The sequence below is a fragment of the Castor canadensis genome, chromosome 12 (assembly GCF_047511655.1).
Source record: "Castor canadensis chromosome 12, mCasCan1.hap1v2, whole genome shotgun sequence".
Lineage (NCBI taxonomy): Eukaryota > Metazoa > Chordata > Mammalia > Rodentia > Castoridae > Castor > Castor canadensis.
The window spans coordinates 109,158,776-109,177,268 of NC_133397.1; the positions used below are offsets into that span (position 1 = coordinate 109,158,776).

Genomic DNA, 18,493 nt, shown 5'->3' on the forward strand with positions numbered 1-18,493 from the left:
TGTTTTTTCTTATGTAGTATTGATTTGTTGGTCTGTTTTTGATTTTTTGGGTCTTGGTACATAATATCACAGGTTGGCCTAGAACTACACTCCTCCTGCCACCACCTCCCAAGTGTTGGGATTACAGGAGTACATCACCTTGCCTGTCCCTGTGTTTCCTATTTTAATTGTGTAGTGGGAGTATTCGACTAGATTAATTTCTAACATTGCAGTTCTGCTCATTCAGAAAGTGTCTGAAAGCCCACAATTGAATCATACTGGCTCTGCCATCATAAACCCTCTTGAACAAGATTAAGAAAAGATACTTGAGAAAGTTTGCAAGTCAGCACCTTTTGTTCATTCTACAGAAGACTTTTGTAAGGAATAAAGGCTCTAAAATACTAGAGTAAATGAAAGAACAGGGGATCTCAGTGCCTCATAAGTAGGAAATATGCTGCATAAGTTTTAGATGCTAGCCATTTGTCATTGAATAAGCATATTGCATACCAGGTTTGCAATAGAATATAAATGGTAGTTGACTTGTTACTGGGTAAGCTAAGAAATGAATTTCAAAGCACAAAAGGTCTGTAGACAGATGGAAGATACCTTTTACAAGCACTAATCATTTGATTCTAGAAAGTCTGTTTTATCTTTAACTTCAGGGATTTCACAGTAGAAAATGACTTTCAAATGTTTTCGTTTCATGGACTATTTAAATAGCTTCTGATTGGGTGTAGCGTTACATGCCTGTAATCCCAATAGCCAGGAGGCTGATGGGTTCTAATCATAACTACATTTTGCAGTTTTTTTCTTACTTCTTTAAAAAAGAAAAAAAAACTTCAGGAATCATAAAATACTAATGAGCCAAATATAGTCTTGCTTTTGGTCAGCTGCTCAGATTGATTGGTTTCTTTCCATATGTGCTTATTAAAGATAGGAACTTGTAAACTTCCAATAACACAGAGACTGGCACATGATACAGGGCAGAGGACTTTTGAAGTACGTCCAAAATGTACACCCCAAATGTGATTAATATGCTATGCATTTTCAAATTAAACCATGTGGCATTTTGGAGAATTCTTATCTGCTCTTAATGTTGTTTTTTTTTTGTTTTGTTTTTTTCTTTTAGATACCAAACTACTATAAAATTATAAAGAAACCAATGGACTTATCCACCGTGAAAAAGAAGCTTCAAAAAAAACATTCCCAACATTACCAAATTCCAGATGACTTTGTGGCTGATGTTCGTTTGATCTTCAAGAACTGTGAAAGGTTTAATGAAGTATGTTAGCTTCCAACATACATATAGAGTATTGGCTTATTTTTGGGTTTTTTGTTGTGTTTTTGGCAGTACTGGAGTTTGAACTCAGGGCCTCGTGTTTACTAGGCAGGTACTTGTGGCTTGGTTTTTGTTTGCATGTTTTGTTTTTCCTACTGAAAGAATTTTCCAATTTGATTTAAAATTTTTTCTGCTTCATTGAACCTGACAAAAGCAAAATTTGATTTTATTTGCAGCTCCAAAGAAGAAGGTTTTCTGTCTATAATTTGGAGTATGTACTTAAATAAAATACATTACAAATTATTGAGTATCCCTTCATAAATGAGTTTTGGTTTGGCTTAAGTATGAAAAGTAGTGTGCAGTTAAGTAATTTTATGGAATACAGTTATAAAACACCTTCATTTTGGGTACTTTTAGAAAAGGTATTTGTACCCATGTTCTTGGATTTTATTGTTGAACTGTGTAACATTAAAATCCTAAACTTAACCTCTGGTGACTTATCTTAAATGATAGCCCAGATTATATAATGGTGAGTTTTCTGGTTTCAGGAATGTGAGTTTCATTAACTTTGGTTATGTATTTTTTGAAGATAAGAATGAGATATCCATACCTCAAGAAGAAATATATATATTTTTGTCAAGGAAATTATTTTTTGTTATCTTTGGGATAAAGTCAACTCAGTTACTGTTATCGAAGGTTTTCTTTACTGGGGAAGAAAATGGAATTGGATGAGAGTCCATAAATCTTTATAAATGTTAATACTAAAACGTCTATATTGCTGCTGAAATGAAGTTGCCACATGACCATTACTAAAATAAATCACGTTGACTCCTTTAAAGTCTATCAGTAGCTTTTGGAAGCATCCACGTGGCATTTTGATATTAAAAACAAATTCTTATAAGATGAAAAGTCTAGTCACCTTTATAGCAATATGCCTCAGGGTAAATTAGTAAAATCTCACTAATTTATATTTAGAAAATACGACCCCAAGTTTTTGTCTTACTTTTTAATGCAGTTAGATTATTTTCAAATAAATAATGGTTTCATGAACTATAGTCGACAAGAATACCCATTTTACACGTTTTATTGACAGTTAAATAATTTGTGATTAACATATTGCCATAAAAATAGAATTTTGATTGTTTTGTTGAAAGTTTGACAAGTTTTTTTAAAGCAACATTTCTTTTACCATTTGTTCTCAGACCATTTCCTGCTAAGATTGACCTCGATAGTTTGGAATAAGACAATTATTGAGGTTTCACAGTAGTTTTAGTATCAGAGCTGTGTAAAGAAAGTGGTTCCGTGTTCTGTAGAATTTTAGAAAGCATTTAATTTGTTTATAGCAATTTGTTCTCCCTAGTATGGCTGACTTTCGTCACCAATCCTATGCAGTCTCTTAACTTAGAAAGGATTATAATTTCCCTTTTTTTTTTTTGACTCTGGTATCCTTTTTAGATGATGAAAGTTGTTCAAGTTTATGCAGACACACAAGAGATTAATTTGAAGGTAAGCTTTTCAGACCATGCAAACTTGGTGAAGGAATATGCATTACCAATAGGTGAATATTCCTATCTTTTGCTTGCAGGCTGATTCAGAAGTAGCTCAGGCAGGGAAAGCAGTTGCATTGTACTTTGAAGATAAACTCACAGAGATCTACTCAGACAGGACCTTCGCACCTTTGCCAGAGTTTGAGCAGGAAGAGGATGATGGTGAGGTGACTGAGGACTCTGATGAAGACTTTATACAGCCCCGCAGAAAACGCCTAAAGTCAGATGAGAGACCAGTACATATAAAGTAAAATGACATGGACTTTAAACCAATTGTTTAAAAAAGAAAGAAAAAAAATCCTTTTATTTAAGTGTTGCTGGAATACCCTGCCTACAGGGGCACCTCCTTGAAGAATTTGATAGCTTTTACACAGTATTAGATTGAAATAATGGACAGAAGACATTCTTGTCAAGAAAGGGGGAGAAAAGTCTATTTGCAACTTTAAAGTAAAAACACAGAGCAAAAGTGAAGTGATTTGAGCATTTGTTACTAATGAGGATGGTTCTCTGTTAGAAATGACAAACTTTCATGGCCATTGGTATTCATTGGTGCAGGATACTAGTGTACAAGTAAGTACGAAAAGCTCATGTTGCTTGGTAAATTGTCTCTTTGGACTAGTGTGCACAGTTACTAAAGCAACTTATAAGTCTCCCCCTTGAAACACATAACATAATGGGTTATTTTTTAGTTAAAAATCGAAGTAGCTCAGATTCTGCTTAATCCCAGTGCATAGATGCATTGAATCATGAAACTATATTTTTTTTATGCTGTTTGGCCTTAGTTTTTAAATTGGTTTAAAGAACTCAACAGTAGTTTTATTTTCTCCTCATACCTGGGGTCTAGGAATATGACCATTGATCATTTAATCACCTTCAGTGGTCTACTGAAAGAAATTCAACTTTTCAGTAGTGGATCTATACAGTCATAGTAGTCATTTTCAGAAAACCTTCCGCACAATTGCATTTCCCAAGAAAATCATCTGATCATAGTTATTCCCATGAAAGGCAGAATGTTTGTTTCAGAATTAATCTAGTTTTCTGTACATTTAAATTTGAGAAGGTAACAACTGGTTCTTACCCAGTCTTCCTTCATAGCAGTTTTCCAATAGACCACTATTGGTAAACAATAATCTGTCAACTACCAAATGTGTAAAATTTTCTGTATTTCACTTTGTCTTATTTGTAAATAGTGAACTAACATTTCTGGCAGATCAGCAACATTTGCTGAGCCTGTTTTTTAAGCTAATGTGTATTCTTACTAATGTTCCTATCAAGAATGGATTTGTAATATATGCTGTCTATTTCTAATGTTCACATTCATATTTTGAGGTTCTATCTTATTTTAATAGAGAACAGACTTCTCAGAAAATCTTCAGAAGCAGCTTATTATTGAAATATCAAAATATCGTAATAAACCCGGTGGGGTTAGATTACTCATCTGTCCACCAAGTGGGACATTTGCATGGACTGGGGCTTTCAAGGACTTAGAAGAGACCTGTAAGTAAATCCTGAAAATGAGCCAATCCCCACTTGAATGGTTACTGAAGTAAACCCACCTTTACTACCCTGATTACAGTACCTGAGGCAGATAAACCAACGTGGCTCTGGTTCATTTTTTTTCTCTTCATTTGTGACACTCAGATGCAAAATGTGTGTTCTAGACTGTGTACAGGCTTCTCTTTTGTTGGATTAAAAATTTTGTCCTATTTCTGTATGGACACATTAGAATATAAAGTGACCAAAATAGGAGAATTTGCCATTAGATATTTTTCAGACATCAGCAGATTTGTGGCAAATCATTCATTCGCCTTTTTAAAAATTCAGCTTAAGCAGTTCAGTCATAGACTACTCAGATAAGTATTTGACATAATTGTTTAAAAGGTAAATATTTTTAGTGCATATTGAATCAAATAAAGTACTCTAAAGAGATTACTATACAGATTTCTTTGGGTTTTTCTTTTCATAACAAGGTATGGGGGTAAACAGGGATATGATTCAGACCTTCTGATGGTGTATTTAAACAATATCGATTTTATAATTGCTTATTTACTTTGTCCCCTGGCTTCCTTTTAGCTTGTCTATTTTGTTTTAAATCAAGCTTTTAAAAAAATTTTTTTTCATTTTACTCAGTTTTAAATTCCTAAGAGTTTTCTATAAATGAGAGAATAATCATTTTTAAATGCTTAAATGTTTTAAATGCCATTTCCCTCTTTTTCATAACATCCATGATTCTAATTTATAAGTAGACATATCTAAGGGCACATTTTTAGAAAGTGAGAAGTAGCAGTATTATTTTTCTCAAGCCGTTGCATTCTAACATTTATTTTGCATTATCTCCTTATATGAATCCTTTTCAAAATTCTTATGTATTAAGTCATAAATAGGTTTGGCCATGCTGGGGAAGAAACAAATTTTAAGAAAATATTTCTCAATATTTGGAGCCTGTTTTCATGTTAAATGGGAGTTTTGCTTCCCCTTTTTTCTTAACATTTAAAAGCTACTTTATTGTTAGCATTCAGTAGGCTCCATGACTATTAACAAAAGATAATTCTTACTGCTGAAGAATTACTATTAAATGAGTAGTTGTCAGTAAGCCAACATTAAATGATGTTCATCCTAAATTTCATTGAACCTCTTCTCTTGCACATGGATCACTGTGTTCTAAGCTGATTTGTTCAGCTTTAACATACCTGTGGTTAAAAAGTATAAAAACTTAATTGATACTTATTTTTTGTAATAATTTTTGTTTTAAAAGACAAACAATGAGTGTCAGTTCCTGAAGGCAGCTTTTTGTTTGTTTGTTTGTTTTTTAATCTCTCACATTTGTATTCTTTACTAAGAGCCAGTATTTTTAAGTTTGGAGAAAAGTTCACATTATAATGTTTCCTTAAAAGCCTTTCAAGGTTTTTGATATACTTCAGTTTACTTTTTCCATCAGAAAACTAAAGAACTAAGTGTTCCTCAGTATGTTCTACTGTCCTAAATTTGTTTTTTAGCACTTGGCTCAGCTGATTGGCTGAGTGAAGGAGTTGCTTTACAATTGCAATATGTGAAAGTTTCAAAGTATGATTAGGTTACGGGTCATGCTCTCTGTATAAACATTCATACCATCACTGCATAGGAATGATAAAAGTATTAGATACAGTGTTTAAATTAATCTTTTTGGAATCAACAGGTTGGTTCTTTAGATAATTTTAAAAGTCAATTTCCACTTTTTCTTATAACAGATTTTAAGATTTTTTTTTAGTTAATCCAAAGAAATGATGCTTTAAAGTGTGCAAATAGTAGATTTATCAGTTACCTCAGTGGGTATCCTGCCATGTAATTATTAGTGATTAGATTAGTGTTAGCCAGTAGATTCAGGTCTTCCAACTGTGCCCTTGGATTATGGCCTACCACATGTTAAGAAACACTCTCTCACTATCCAAAATGAGAGTAGATGTTATGGTCCTCTCTCTCTTAGTCTTCTCATGCTGTACCTATCCTCATCCACAAACAGCACATAAGGTACAAAAATGTCATGTCTTATCAAAATTAGTACTGCTCATTTGCAGACCCAACATTGGATGGGTGAGTAGTTTTGTGAAAATTTGCCCATCCCAACTCCTTTAATTAAAACAATGAGATTCTTATTTCATGTCATGGATTCTGAATGTATGCCATCTGTAAGTAATTATCTGCTGAAGGTGATTCAAGGTTTTTTCAGTTGGATCCTTTACTCAACCTGGATGTTAACTTTTTTTCTCCCAGTTAGTTCCTTCTTGATAAAGCAATAACACTGCTTTAAGTCTGTTGCCTAATAGCATGTCATAATCCTCTCTTGGATGGTGATTTTATAGGAAAGTTTGTATGCATATCACCCAATCTATCTTTTAAAAAATGAAGAAATTGTATGCTGGAGGTAATGACAATATATTGTGGCATTTTATTTTAAAAATTGGGGAAAGTTGCATATTTTTTTAAAAGTAGCTGTTTGAGTAAAAAAAAAAACTGAAGGTACTTTTTTAGGGAAAAAATTTATATGCCACAGTTTACATAGACATTTCAGATATCAACATATACTCTTGGATATAGTGGCTTCTTTTCTTGGCCAAATGCATGTTTAACTTGGTCAAAATGCATTTCTTCCATCTTAGTTTCTTACGTTTGCTGATGTGATCCTTTATATATTTTTATTGTATCCTAGAAACAAAATTATCTTCAAAAATACATTAATTTGGGTATATGGAACATATCAAACTGCAGAACATATATAAAGTTAAGTTTAGCCCTTTTCTAGCAAAGTGATTATTGAAAATGGTATTCTTTTAAACTCACCAAGTTTATATGTGGGAAGGCACCAAAATGATTTTGTATGTGCCACTGCAATATTCTCATTCAATTGTGGCCTAAATTTCATTCTTAAGAATGAAATGCATGTCTGCTCCTAGTCTGAAAAATGTAGGCATTTTACTATGTTTTAAAGCAGTGAAACATGTATATAAGCCTATTAAAAAAAAAAAAAAGATGTGTGCAATTGGAAAGCCTGTAAATTTTTCTATGTAGACATACCTACACACAAAAGGGTTAAATTCACAGCCTTACTAGTTCCTTGCTTCCAGTATTTCAACTGGTCTCCTCCTTCATTATTATTATTGCTACTACTACTATTTTTGCACATAGTTAACTGCCCTTCAATATGATTCTTAAAGAAAAAGTGCTGTTTCTGTGGTATTGTATTCTCTAAATGATCATATTTAATTTTTTAAACAAAGTTACAGTTTCTAATTGTTTTGTTTCTGTGTTTTTTGCTGGTGTGTAATAAAAGCAAGTTTTTTCTTTTCATGGTTATTTAATACATTAGCTGCCTGTAAATAATTCTTGTTATTATGCTCTGGAATGTGTTGTAGAAATTGTATTAGATTAGTTTGAAGCCTTGTTTGAAAACCACATTGTTTTGGTTATTTCTATTAAATTAGAAAACTTCAAGTGAATTTCTTTTTGTTTTTCTTCTGTGACTGAACTTGTAATTGTAATTCATTAAAATGTTTATACTGTATGCTAGGCCCCAGAGGTACAACAGAAGAAGATAAAATATAGCCCCTGCTTTCACAGTATTTAGACTGTTAGAATTATGACTAGTCTAATGGGGATTAACACAGAATATAGTTGGAACACATGGGAAAGGAGCTAACTCAAAACTTTTGTCAGATAGGACAGCAGACCAGGCAAAGAGAGAATAAAAGAGGCTGTAACTGATAGGGTTGTAACTGATAGAGAAACATGAGTGGACTCCCAAGAACTGGAAAGTTCAATTCAGTCATAGCACTGTAAGTTGGAGAGGTAAAATGCTGAAGATCTTTAACTCTTGCAAGTTATACAAAAGAGTTTGGAACTACACTGAGGCCAGCAAGGAGCCCCTGAAGAATTTTAAGCAGGATAAAGAATGAAGGGTTGTATAATCAGATTTGCCTTTTTTTGAAGTACAATTTTAACTGAAGAATTTGTTATGGGGAAGCTTGTAACCTACACAATTGTAGGTTATAAGTAATCTGAATGAGCTTTAAATTAGCTGTCTGGATGTAAAATGGAGAATACCAGAAATTTTAGATTTAGAAAGTGAAAGCCAGGGACTTGCTAGCACCAATTAAGGTAGGAAAGAGGAAGAGATAAGAATAAGTTATGAGTGCAGGGCTGGGGGGTTCAGTTTGGGATATGTCATATTTGAGGTATTGGTGGGAAATTATGGTCCCAGGTGTCTATGGTGGTACTCATGCAAGACTCTGAGTTATACAGTCCACCAGTTAGAAATCATGTCTATTTTTATTAATCTCTGAATATGCATAACATGACAGACATTTAGTAAATGTCTTGAGTCACTAACATAACAGGTAGTAATGTAAAAGCAATGTAAAAGCATCAAATTGCCTAGGAGCTTTATAGTATGAAAAGAAAAGAACACTTAAAATAGCAGCAGAAACAGTACTTGAGGACTAGGAAAAGAAAACTCCACAAAGGAAACATAAATTAGTTGTACAGGTAGGAGGAAAGCAGTAATAGAAGGGGTGGGGTATTAGTGATCCTAAGTGTAAACAACAAGGAAACAGTAGATGACTCCAATAAGAGTTGTTGCAGATTGACCAGCAGGATATCTCTGGCTAAATGAATGAGGCATGGAAGGAACAGCAGAGTAAATTATTCTTTCAATTGTTTTTAATTTTTGTTTTTTGGGTTTTTTGGGGGTTTTTTTTGGTGCTTCTGGGGTTTGGACTTGGGACATCATGCCTGCTAGGCATGCACTCTACTACTTGAGTCATTCTACCAGTCCTGTTTTTGTGTTGGTTGTTTTTGAGATAGGGTCTCAAGAACTATTTCCCTGGGCTGGCTTTGAACCTCGATCTTCCTGGTCTCTGCCTCCTGAGTAGCTAGGATTACAGGCGTGAGCCACCAGTGCTAGGTGACCATGTCTTTCTTTAAGTTGTACAGAATTTAAGGCATGAATACCCAAGTAAACATCAGAAGGGTAAATCCTAACTGCTGCCCTTCTAGATGTATTTTATGTAGCAGAAAGAGCATTGTTTGGTTACTATACAGACTATCATGAAAAAGGGACAGGTTAGAGTATAATTTCTTGGCCCGGAGTGGTGGTACTCACCTGTAATCACAGCACACAGAAGGCTGAGTCAGGAGGTTCTTGAATTCAAGGCCAACCTGGATATATAACGAGACCCTGTCTCAAAAGGAAAAATGAAATAGACAAAATATTTCCCTTTTTATTGATGAGTAAAGCCATCCATATTCATGCTGTACTGCAATTCTTTTAAATCTATCCTCATCTCTTAGAAATGAATATAATTCTACATTAATTTAATTGATTAATGTAGACTTTAGACTTCTGCTGGATTCCAGCAAACACCCTAGTAAACTTTGAATTTTTAGAGAGTAAAAATACAAAAATGAATTTATTGATAGCATATGTAAAGAGAGATTTTGTGTTAACTCCCCCTCTCTTTATATTACCTTGACCTCAGGTAGTGGTAAATCTATTACTGTCTTTCCATGTGTGGAAATGTTAGTGTTTGTGTTCGGGAATGGCAGTAATACATAGTGGCATTTGTTGCTGACAGTTGGCAGGCGGCATGCCTTTAGGAACCCTTCTGGTGGCATAAAATACCTGAAAAACTTTTAAGTTTATTGTGAAGATATTCAAAGGTCTACCACACCATCTTTGTAGCATTTTTGCTAAAAAACTGTCCTAAACCTGATTATGTGGAATAATTAAACAAAACTGGCATGCAGGATCCAGGTTTGTATTCTTTAAAAAAAAAAATAAATGAATGTGCAAAACAGCTGAGACTGTACTTCGAGCAAGTATCAACTGTGGTATGTGAAACTGGACTTTTCTGAGATGGGGGTCTCGCTGTGTAGCCCAGGCTAGACAAACCCCTGAGCTAAACCCCTGCACCTCAGCATCTTGATGCCCCTACACCTGGCTGGGATTTGAGTTTAAATTACATAAACCCAGTCATGAAAGACATTTTAGGTGCATCTCAGAAAGTTTGTACATGAACTTTCTTGTGATACAGAATAGTATTACATTTTCTTAAGTTATGATGATAGTTTTATGCTCACTTAGAAGAATGTCCCTTTCACTTTGTAGACACGTGCTGAAATTATTGGAAATGAAATGTCATTCTGTTTGCTGCTTTCCAGTGGCTAGGCAAGGCCTGGTAGAGTGGCTCAAGTGGGAGAGCACCTGCCTAGCAGGTGTGAGACCTTGAGTTCAAACCCCAGTACTGCCAAAAAAAAAAAAAAATGGTTAAGCAGAAGTGTGTTGTGTGTATAAAACATAAATGCTCAAGTGGTAGAGCTCCTGCCTAGCTAGCAAGTGCAAGTCTCGGAACTTGTGCACAGTGGCTGTGTGCGTGCCTGTAGTCTTAGCTCTTGGGGAGGCTGAGGTAGAATAGATTGAATCAAGAACCTCTAGGCCAGCCTAGGCAACATAGTGAAACTGTTTACAAACAAAAAGAGGAAAAGCACAACAATTTCCCAGAACCTAATGAAACTGATTGAAAAAGCAAAAGAAGGTATGATTGATAACTGGGTCACTCACTGATCCTCAGTCCGTGTCCAGGTAAGGTCCATGATTGAGGACACCGGACCAAGAATTAAGAGTTAAGCAAGAGCAAGTTTATTGAAAGGACAGCAGAGCTCTTGCATGGGTGGGGGAGGAGGTGGATGTAGGCTTCTGCCTGGCTTGGGGCCAACTATTCTAGCTTGAAACTGATTTGTAATTGGTTGTCGCCTAGTCAACTTCCTGTTGAACCTAGCTACCTGTCCATCTTCATCCTTATCAAACAGAATCTTCTGAAGGTCTGGTCAGCTCATCCTGGCCTTGGGACCGGCAACCCATGTCTTGCAGCTGCATACTGTTATCTTGGTAAGAGACTTGTTATTTTTTTTAAGAAGCCTGCTGTTTCTCATGCTGCTTCAGATGTCTGCTTCTAAAATGTCTCCCTCATCCAAAATGGAGTCACCTCTGTCATTCGTTCCCCTCACATGATGACAATTAATAAAGATTTATAAAGCAGTATTAAGAGCTAAATAGAAGTTCTGGAGTTGAAAAGTATTACATTCACTAGAGAGGCTCAACAGACTTGAACTGGCAGAAGAAGTAATAAATAAAGGTAGATTGACAGCAGAGAGAAAAGATGGGAAAAATGAACATAGCCTGGGAATGTGTGATGACTTTAAGCCCAGCAACATACACGTGATGTGAGCATCAGAAGAGAAAGGAAATGAAAATCTATTCAAAGAAATAAACGCTGGAAAATCCACAAATTTGTTGCAAAACAATAGCACACCCAGGACCCTGTATGAATCCCAAGTGGGATAAATAAAGAGATCCACAAACAGTCGCATCATGTAAAAATAACACGAAAAGTCAAAGAGTGAGTTGAAAATCTTGAAAGCAGCAAGAGGAAAACCTGCTCTTTTTAAGGAAATAAGATCAATAGCGGCTATTTTGCCTAAAATAGTGAAGCCAGAAGAAACTTTGTGAGAAACTTTAAAATGCTCAAAGGGAAAAAATTACGCACCAAGAATTACCAGTCCAACAAAGCTATTTTTCCAAAATGAAGGTGAAATACTTTCTCAGATTAAAAAAAGTGAGAGAGTTTGTTTTGTTACTACTAGACTTGCCTTACAGGAAATACTAAAAAAGGACATGGCACCTGGTAATTTGAATCTACCTCAGGAAAGGTAATAAGACAACACAAAATGAGTAGTACAGATACCCTTTGATGTAATGGGGTGATGTTCCAGTAACCCATCTAAATTGAAAATATCTTAAATTGAAAATACACTTACTAAACATACTAGCTTCAATTAGCAACACAGTACACTAGAGTATCTGTTTATCCAGACTGGGAACTGTGTCTCACTGCCACTGTCCCGCATCAGAAAAGTATCATACTATATATACTACTATTGTTAGCCCAGGAAAAGATAAGAACTATTAAAAAAGATCAAAATAAAATTTCAAACTATGGTTTCTACTGTCACGAAGTTGAAAAATTGTCAACTGAACTATCATAAGTAGAGGAGCCATCTGTATTTCAGTTGACATAATAAAATGTGTGTGCACATGCACACGTGATACATAGTTTGCCTTGTTAAGTATGGAAATGTAAGTTTATTGTGTTTTCTTGTGCATAAAGGAGGTGGGCCGAGAATGAAGTTGTACTAGACTAGGTTTATTACATGTGGTAAAAATATAACACTGTTGAATTTGTAATATTAATGGATGTAATAGTATAACAGTAACATCAAAAGAGAAAGTTGAAATAGTTGAATAAAAGTAACCTTTCCTTCCTCCCTCCCCCCTTCCTTCCTCCCTCCCCCCTTCCTTCCTCCCTTTCCCCCCTCTCCCCCCTCCCTTCCTCCCTCCCTCCCTCCCTTCCTCCCTCCCTCCCTCCCTTCCACACCTCTCCTCTCCTCCCCTCTTTTCTTCCTCTGTCCTCCTTTCCCCTTTCCTCCTTCCCTCTCTTGACAGGGTCTTACTGTGTTCCAGGCTGGCCTTGAACTCACAATCCTGCCTCAGTCTCCCAAGTACTGGGATTGCAAGTGTGCATCACCACAACCAGCTAAGAGCAATGTTTCTGTACCAAGTTAGCCTAGTACAAATTTGAAGCTGATTCTAATAAGATGTATATGGCAAAGTCTGTATCAAGTAAAAATCCTCAAAATATGGAGTGAAAAAACATTTAAAAGCAATGAAAATACTGCAATACTTAATGCAAACGAAGCACTAATGGAAAAACAGGAAAAAATAAGATGTAAAACAAAAACAAAAGTTGACAAATTCAACAGTATCAACAATCACATTAAGTATGGGTGGTTACTCCAATCAAAAGGCAAAGATTATCTGTATTTTTAAAAGGCCTCTTCCAACTGTTTCCTAACATAGAATATTCCGCTCAACAAACAGGAGAATATGCATTAACCATGAAGGATTAATAATTCCTCACAAATGCCTTGTTCCTTTCTAAATATTTTTGGGGAGATTTGTGGAACAGATTTAATATTGTTAAGATGACAATTGGAGAAAGGTGTAACCCCAATACCAAAACCAAGCAAAAACATCAGAAAGAGTACACTCCAGTATGTCTTATATATGTACAAGTCCTCAAGAAAATAACAGCAAGCTGAACCCAGTTACATGAGAGTTACCATGAGTCAAGATCTGAAAGTAAATCTAATATATTACGATAAAATATAAAAATTGCATGATAGTAAATACAAAAAAATTGAAATCTAAACTTGTGATAAAAACAACAAACTAGGAATAGAAGGGTACTTCATCAAGCCAATGAAGAGTATTTGTGAACATTTACAGTTAACCTTACACTTTGTGGGGAAAGACTACTTTCTCTTGAATATCAAGAAAGGGGGAAAGATGTCTACTCTTACTGATTATGTTCAACACTGTACTGGAAGTTCTGGCTATGGCAATTAGACAAGAAGTATAAGCCGTCCACCTTGGAAAAGACGAAGTAAAAGTATGTTTTCACACAACATGACCCTATGTGTGGAAGATCCTCACGAACCCGCTAGAAAGCTATTAAAGCCAAGGAACAAATTCAGCAAGGTGCAAGATGACAAGATTAATAGGCAAATGTCAATTGTATTTCTACACACTTTAAATGAACAATCTGAAAATGAAATAAAGCCTTTTTACTTGAAATAGTATCAAGGAGGATAAAACAGGAATAACAAAAGGCAAAACTTGCATGCTGAAAACTACAAAACGAAAGAGTAAGATCTAAATATTTGGGAACTCTCTTATGTTCATGGATCAGAAGACAGCGTTGTTAGATGTCAGCACTCTTCACGCTGATCTGTGATTCAGTGTAGGCTCCATAAAGATCCCAGCTGACTGTAGAAATTAAGCTGATTCTAAAGTTGGTAGGAAATTTCAAGGGACCCAGACTCGCTACAGCAATCTTCAGAATAAAGAGGACTCAGTTCCTAATTTCAAAACTTCAAAGCATTGATAATAAGATGGTAGTATTGGCACAAGTACAGAAATCAATCAGTGGAATAGAATTGGGAGTGCAGAAGTATCCAGGATAGTTAGACATCTCTCAGAATGGGAGAAAATTCTGCAATTCATCTGCTTGATATGGCACTTGTAGCCAAAATATATATATTCTGAAGACTCAACAATTAAAAATTGAATAATCCCTTGGAGAATAGCTGTGCAAGCCAGGTACTCGTGGCTCATGCCTGTAATCCTCACTGCTCGGGAGGCTGAGATCCAGAGGATTGAGATTTGAGGCCACCCCAGGCAACTAGACACCACATCTCCAAAATAACCACAGCAGAATGGACTGGAGGTGTGGCTCAAATGGTGGAGCGCCTGCCTTGCAAGAGTGGAGTCCAAATGCCAGTATCACACACACACAAAAAAATTTTTTTAAGAATTGTACTGCCATTTTGGGGGGAGAGGTGGGACTGGGGTTTGAGCTCAGGTTTGCATGGTTGCAAAGCACGTGTTCTACCACTGGAGCCAGAATAAGGATTAGAGGCGTGGCTAAAGTGGTAGGGCCTAGCAACTGATACCCTCTGGATATTTTGGAGGTAGGGTATCATTTTTTGCCAACCTAGACTGCCTCCTATTTTTAAGCTTCCCACGGTCACTGGGGTAACAGGCACATGTCATCATACTCAGCTTTTTTCCATGAGAAGGGATCTTGAAAACGTTTTGCCTGAGCTGGCCTGAAACTGCAATCCTCCTGATCTCAGCATCCTCCAAGTAGCTTGGGATGCCATGTGTGCCACCACACCCAGCTATTGGTTGAGATGGGATCTAGCAAACTCCTTGCCTAGGCTGGCCTCAAATCGTGATGCTTCCAATCTCAGCCTCCCAAGAAGCTAGGATTATAGGCTTAAGCCATCAGCACCTGGCTCTCCCCCCTCATTTCTTAGTGCAGAAGCTACTCCAGGAGTCCTTCCTGGATTCCCTAGCAGGCTGCATCTTTTCCTGATTTGCAGCCCTTCCTCCTCTGGGGTTCTCTTGGGAACTCATTTGTCCTCAGATAGCAGGAGTCCGTATCCTCATCCTGTATCCTAGTCGGCAGATGACGCCTGGGACCTACCTACTAGGTGCCGGGTATCTTGGTCCACACTGGGACAAGGCACCTACCAGGAGCTTAGTCTACTGGCCAACTTGAAGAGTTGTGAGTGCTATGAAGGGCTGGAAGCTTGGTCAAGGCCTCAGCCTGCCCAAAGGACCATGTGTGCCTTGCATTACCTGTTTGTCCGTGAGCCCCTATGGCCCTGGCCTCCTGAAGCCCTGGCTTTAAATCTTGAGAGGACTGGCTCTGTTGCAGTGTGTGGTGCCTGACTAGTCCGAGAGCTCAAGTGACAGTGACATGATAACTAAAGCTTCCTTCTGGCCACTCAGAACCTGCACCTCCTTTGTGCCTTCCACACTGACTCACATGGTGGGAAGTCCTCGCCTCCCTGTAACTGTGGAAAGCTCAGTTCTAAGGTTGCTGTCTTTGCCCCCAAGGCTTTTCAAATCATGGCTCCTTCTAGTTCCTGTTTCCCCTCTCTTCCCTACTGCCCTTGAGCAGGTCCACCTTTACTATGGCCCTGCATGCTAGGAGCCCAGGACTTGCCTGCTGCCCTCCCAGACTGAACTTGCCCTGTATGGCAGAGAAATCCTCTCACCCACCATCCTACCAATGGCCTGCCACTCAGAAGGTATTTAATGAATGCTTCCCAAGTCAGATGAAAAGAAATCTCATCCAAAGAAATGACTGATTTCTAATTGAGGTTTTATCATTAACTGGGAGGTAGCCCTGGCTTCCCAGGCCCAGGTTCTCTTCTGGGTCTCCTAGAAAGGCAGGATGGAGAAGAGGAAGAGGGGATTTGATGGTGCAGCCTTGGCCCTCTCCTCTTGCCTGCTCTACAGAGAGCCTCTTGAGAAATGTTGAGTCACCTGCCAGCCGGAGCAGGTCTGTCAGCTCCCATCTTCCAGCCCCATCTGCTCTTCCTCAATCACCCTGGCTGTTTGCTGCTGCTTCTGGTCCCTTCTGCCATTACCTCTGACCTTCTGTACCCCTGCCACCTCCCAGCCTTTGCCTGGGTTGCTGGTTGACTTCCTTTGCACCTTCCCCTGGTTTTGGCTCAATTTCTTAACCGTGCCCCCAACTCATTCCTGAGGCTCCAGTGTTCAGCAATCCAAAGGAAAGAAACACGGTGCCCTGCCTTGCCACCATACATTCACCCCCAGCTCAGGTGAAGTGTCCCTGCAGTGGTTGAGGAGAGTGAAGCTTAGGGGCTTGTATGTAAGTCCCCCTATCTTTGGTGGGTGGCAAGCTCCCAGGTTGGGAACAGACAAAATTTTATACCTCAGTGGAATCTCAAATGTCAAGTCCAGAGGGAAGCGGGAAAATGGGAGCCCTTTGAGAGAGCAAATGGATCAGAGTGACCCTGCTGCTACCTACAGAGCAGGGACTGTCAAGGTTTCTGGACCACAATCAGCAAACACTGAACATTACCTGTGTGCCAGACAATGAGTCAGATCCAGTCCTATTTCAAGAAGCTCCTGGTCCCCTGGACACCGGTGGCTCATGCCTATAATCCTAGCTACTTGGGAAGCAGGGATTAGCAGGATGGTGGTTCAAGGCCAGCCTGTGCAAATAGCTCTTGCGACCCTATCTCAAAAATACCTAACATACAATAAAAGGGGGATGGGCTGGTGAAGTGCCTGCCTAGCAAGTGTGAGGCTCTGAGTTCAAAGCCCAGAACCACCAAAAAATAAAAGCTCTTGGTCTCCTTTGCACTCCCTTCCCCAGGCTCTTAACAGTTGTTGATGTGGGATTAATTCCTGATAGGGGTTCATTGCCATAATGAAATGATTCCAGTTTTCAACCCCATATCCTTATTTTTATCCAATGAATCCGTCTCATTTCTTCTAGTCCCAGATTTACAACAGCAGGATTCACACAACCATTCTTGTTGCTTGTGGGGAGGGATTGCCCCAGGAGTGCTAGGAGAGTAGTCTGGGCTTTCCACAGTGGTGGCAGGAGGTCCCAGGTGCCTATCTGCAGGCTGTCTGCTGCTGATACGTTAAGAACAGTCAGAACAGTCAGCCTGATTTTGGCCTGGTTTCTCTGACTTCACAGTCCAGGGGAGCTATTTTTCTGCATAAGATGGTTTATGGGCAGCACCCCAAAACCACACTCCTCACTTCTGTGAGTTGATGTGTGGGACTCAATCATGAATGTCTTTCCACAGGGTCACATGTTGCCATCCGGTTTTTACTATTTTTGAATTAGCATACATTAATAATACAAGGAGATTTGTAAAGGAGAATGGTGTTGGGGTGAATTCAACTGTGATATATTGTAAGAACTTTTGGAAACATCACAATGTACTACCAGTGCAATAAGAAATTTGTTTAAATACAAGGAGATTTAATTGTGATAATTTATTCATACAGTATACCTTGAACATGCTTATATTTCATCTTATATACCAGCCCAGGCTGGTATTGAACTGTCTCATCTTTGCCTTGTCGATTACTGACATGTGCCACCGGACCGGCTGTCATTATCCTCTATTAAAATTCAAAAGCCTCTAGAGCGGTGACAATAGCCGACATTTGACAAATGTTTACTTTGTGCAGTATTTTAAGCACTTTCAACAGCAATTCTTTCAATCGTCTCTTAAACCATTTAACCTGGCTTCACACCCGTGCACTTAAACCACGGTACCGCCCTGACTTCAGCACATGGAGTCACTGTGAGCTGGGTATGAACTCATTTCCCTGTAATCCTAGCTATTCAGGAGACAGAACAGGAGGATCGTGCTTGGAGCCAGCCCAGGCAAAAAAAAAAAAAAAAAGGGCTGGTAGAGTGGCTCAAGTTGTAGGCCCTGAGTTCAAACCCCAGTACCATCAAAAAAAAAAAAAAAAAGAAAGTGTTGGGTTAGGATATTTCAGGAAAGCCAGTCCACTGGCCTTAATGTCAATTTAAGGAAATAAGGTTTATAATTTGTCAAAGAGGACAGAGAGAGTCAACCTCTCAACACTCTGTCATCCCATTTCTGAGAGAAAATGTCTTCTTTTTAAATGGGGAGTTCAGGGGCTCAGTTTGGAATATATAACAAAACACATATCCCAAAACTTTGACTCTTA

The 18,493-nt window shown here is 37.9% G+C and overlaps 1 protein-coding gene across 4 annotated transcripts in view; it reads left to right on the forward strand.

The window, feature by feature from the left end:
• The window catches only part of Trim33 (tripartite motif containing 33), a 113,420-nt gene extending 105,642 nt beyond the window's left edge, over nucleotides 1–7,778 (forward strand). For 2 of the 4 annotated variants that reach the window (XM_074050704.1, XM_074050705.1), the window contains 3 exons: nucleotides 1,109–1,261; nucleotides 2,714–2,764; nucleotides 2,844–7,778. In XM_074050704.1, coding sequence (XP_073906805.1) covers nucleotides 1,109–1,261; nucleotides 2,714–2,764; nucleotides 2,844–3,056 — 417 coding nt within the window. In that variant the 3' untranslated portion in view covers nucleotides 3,057–7,778. The remainder of the gene's footprint in view (nucleotides 1–1,108; nucleotides 1,262–2,713; nucleotides 2,765–2,843) is intronic. The other 2 variants (XM_074050706.1, XM_074050707.1) reach the window with 1 other exon arrangement.
• The last annotated feature ends 10,715 nt before the right edge of the window (nucleotides 7,779–18,493 follow it).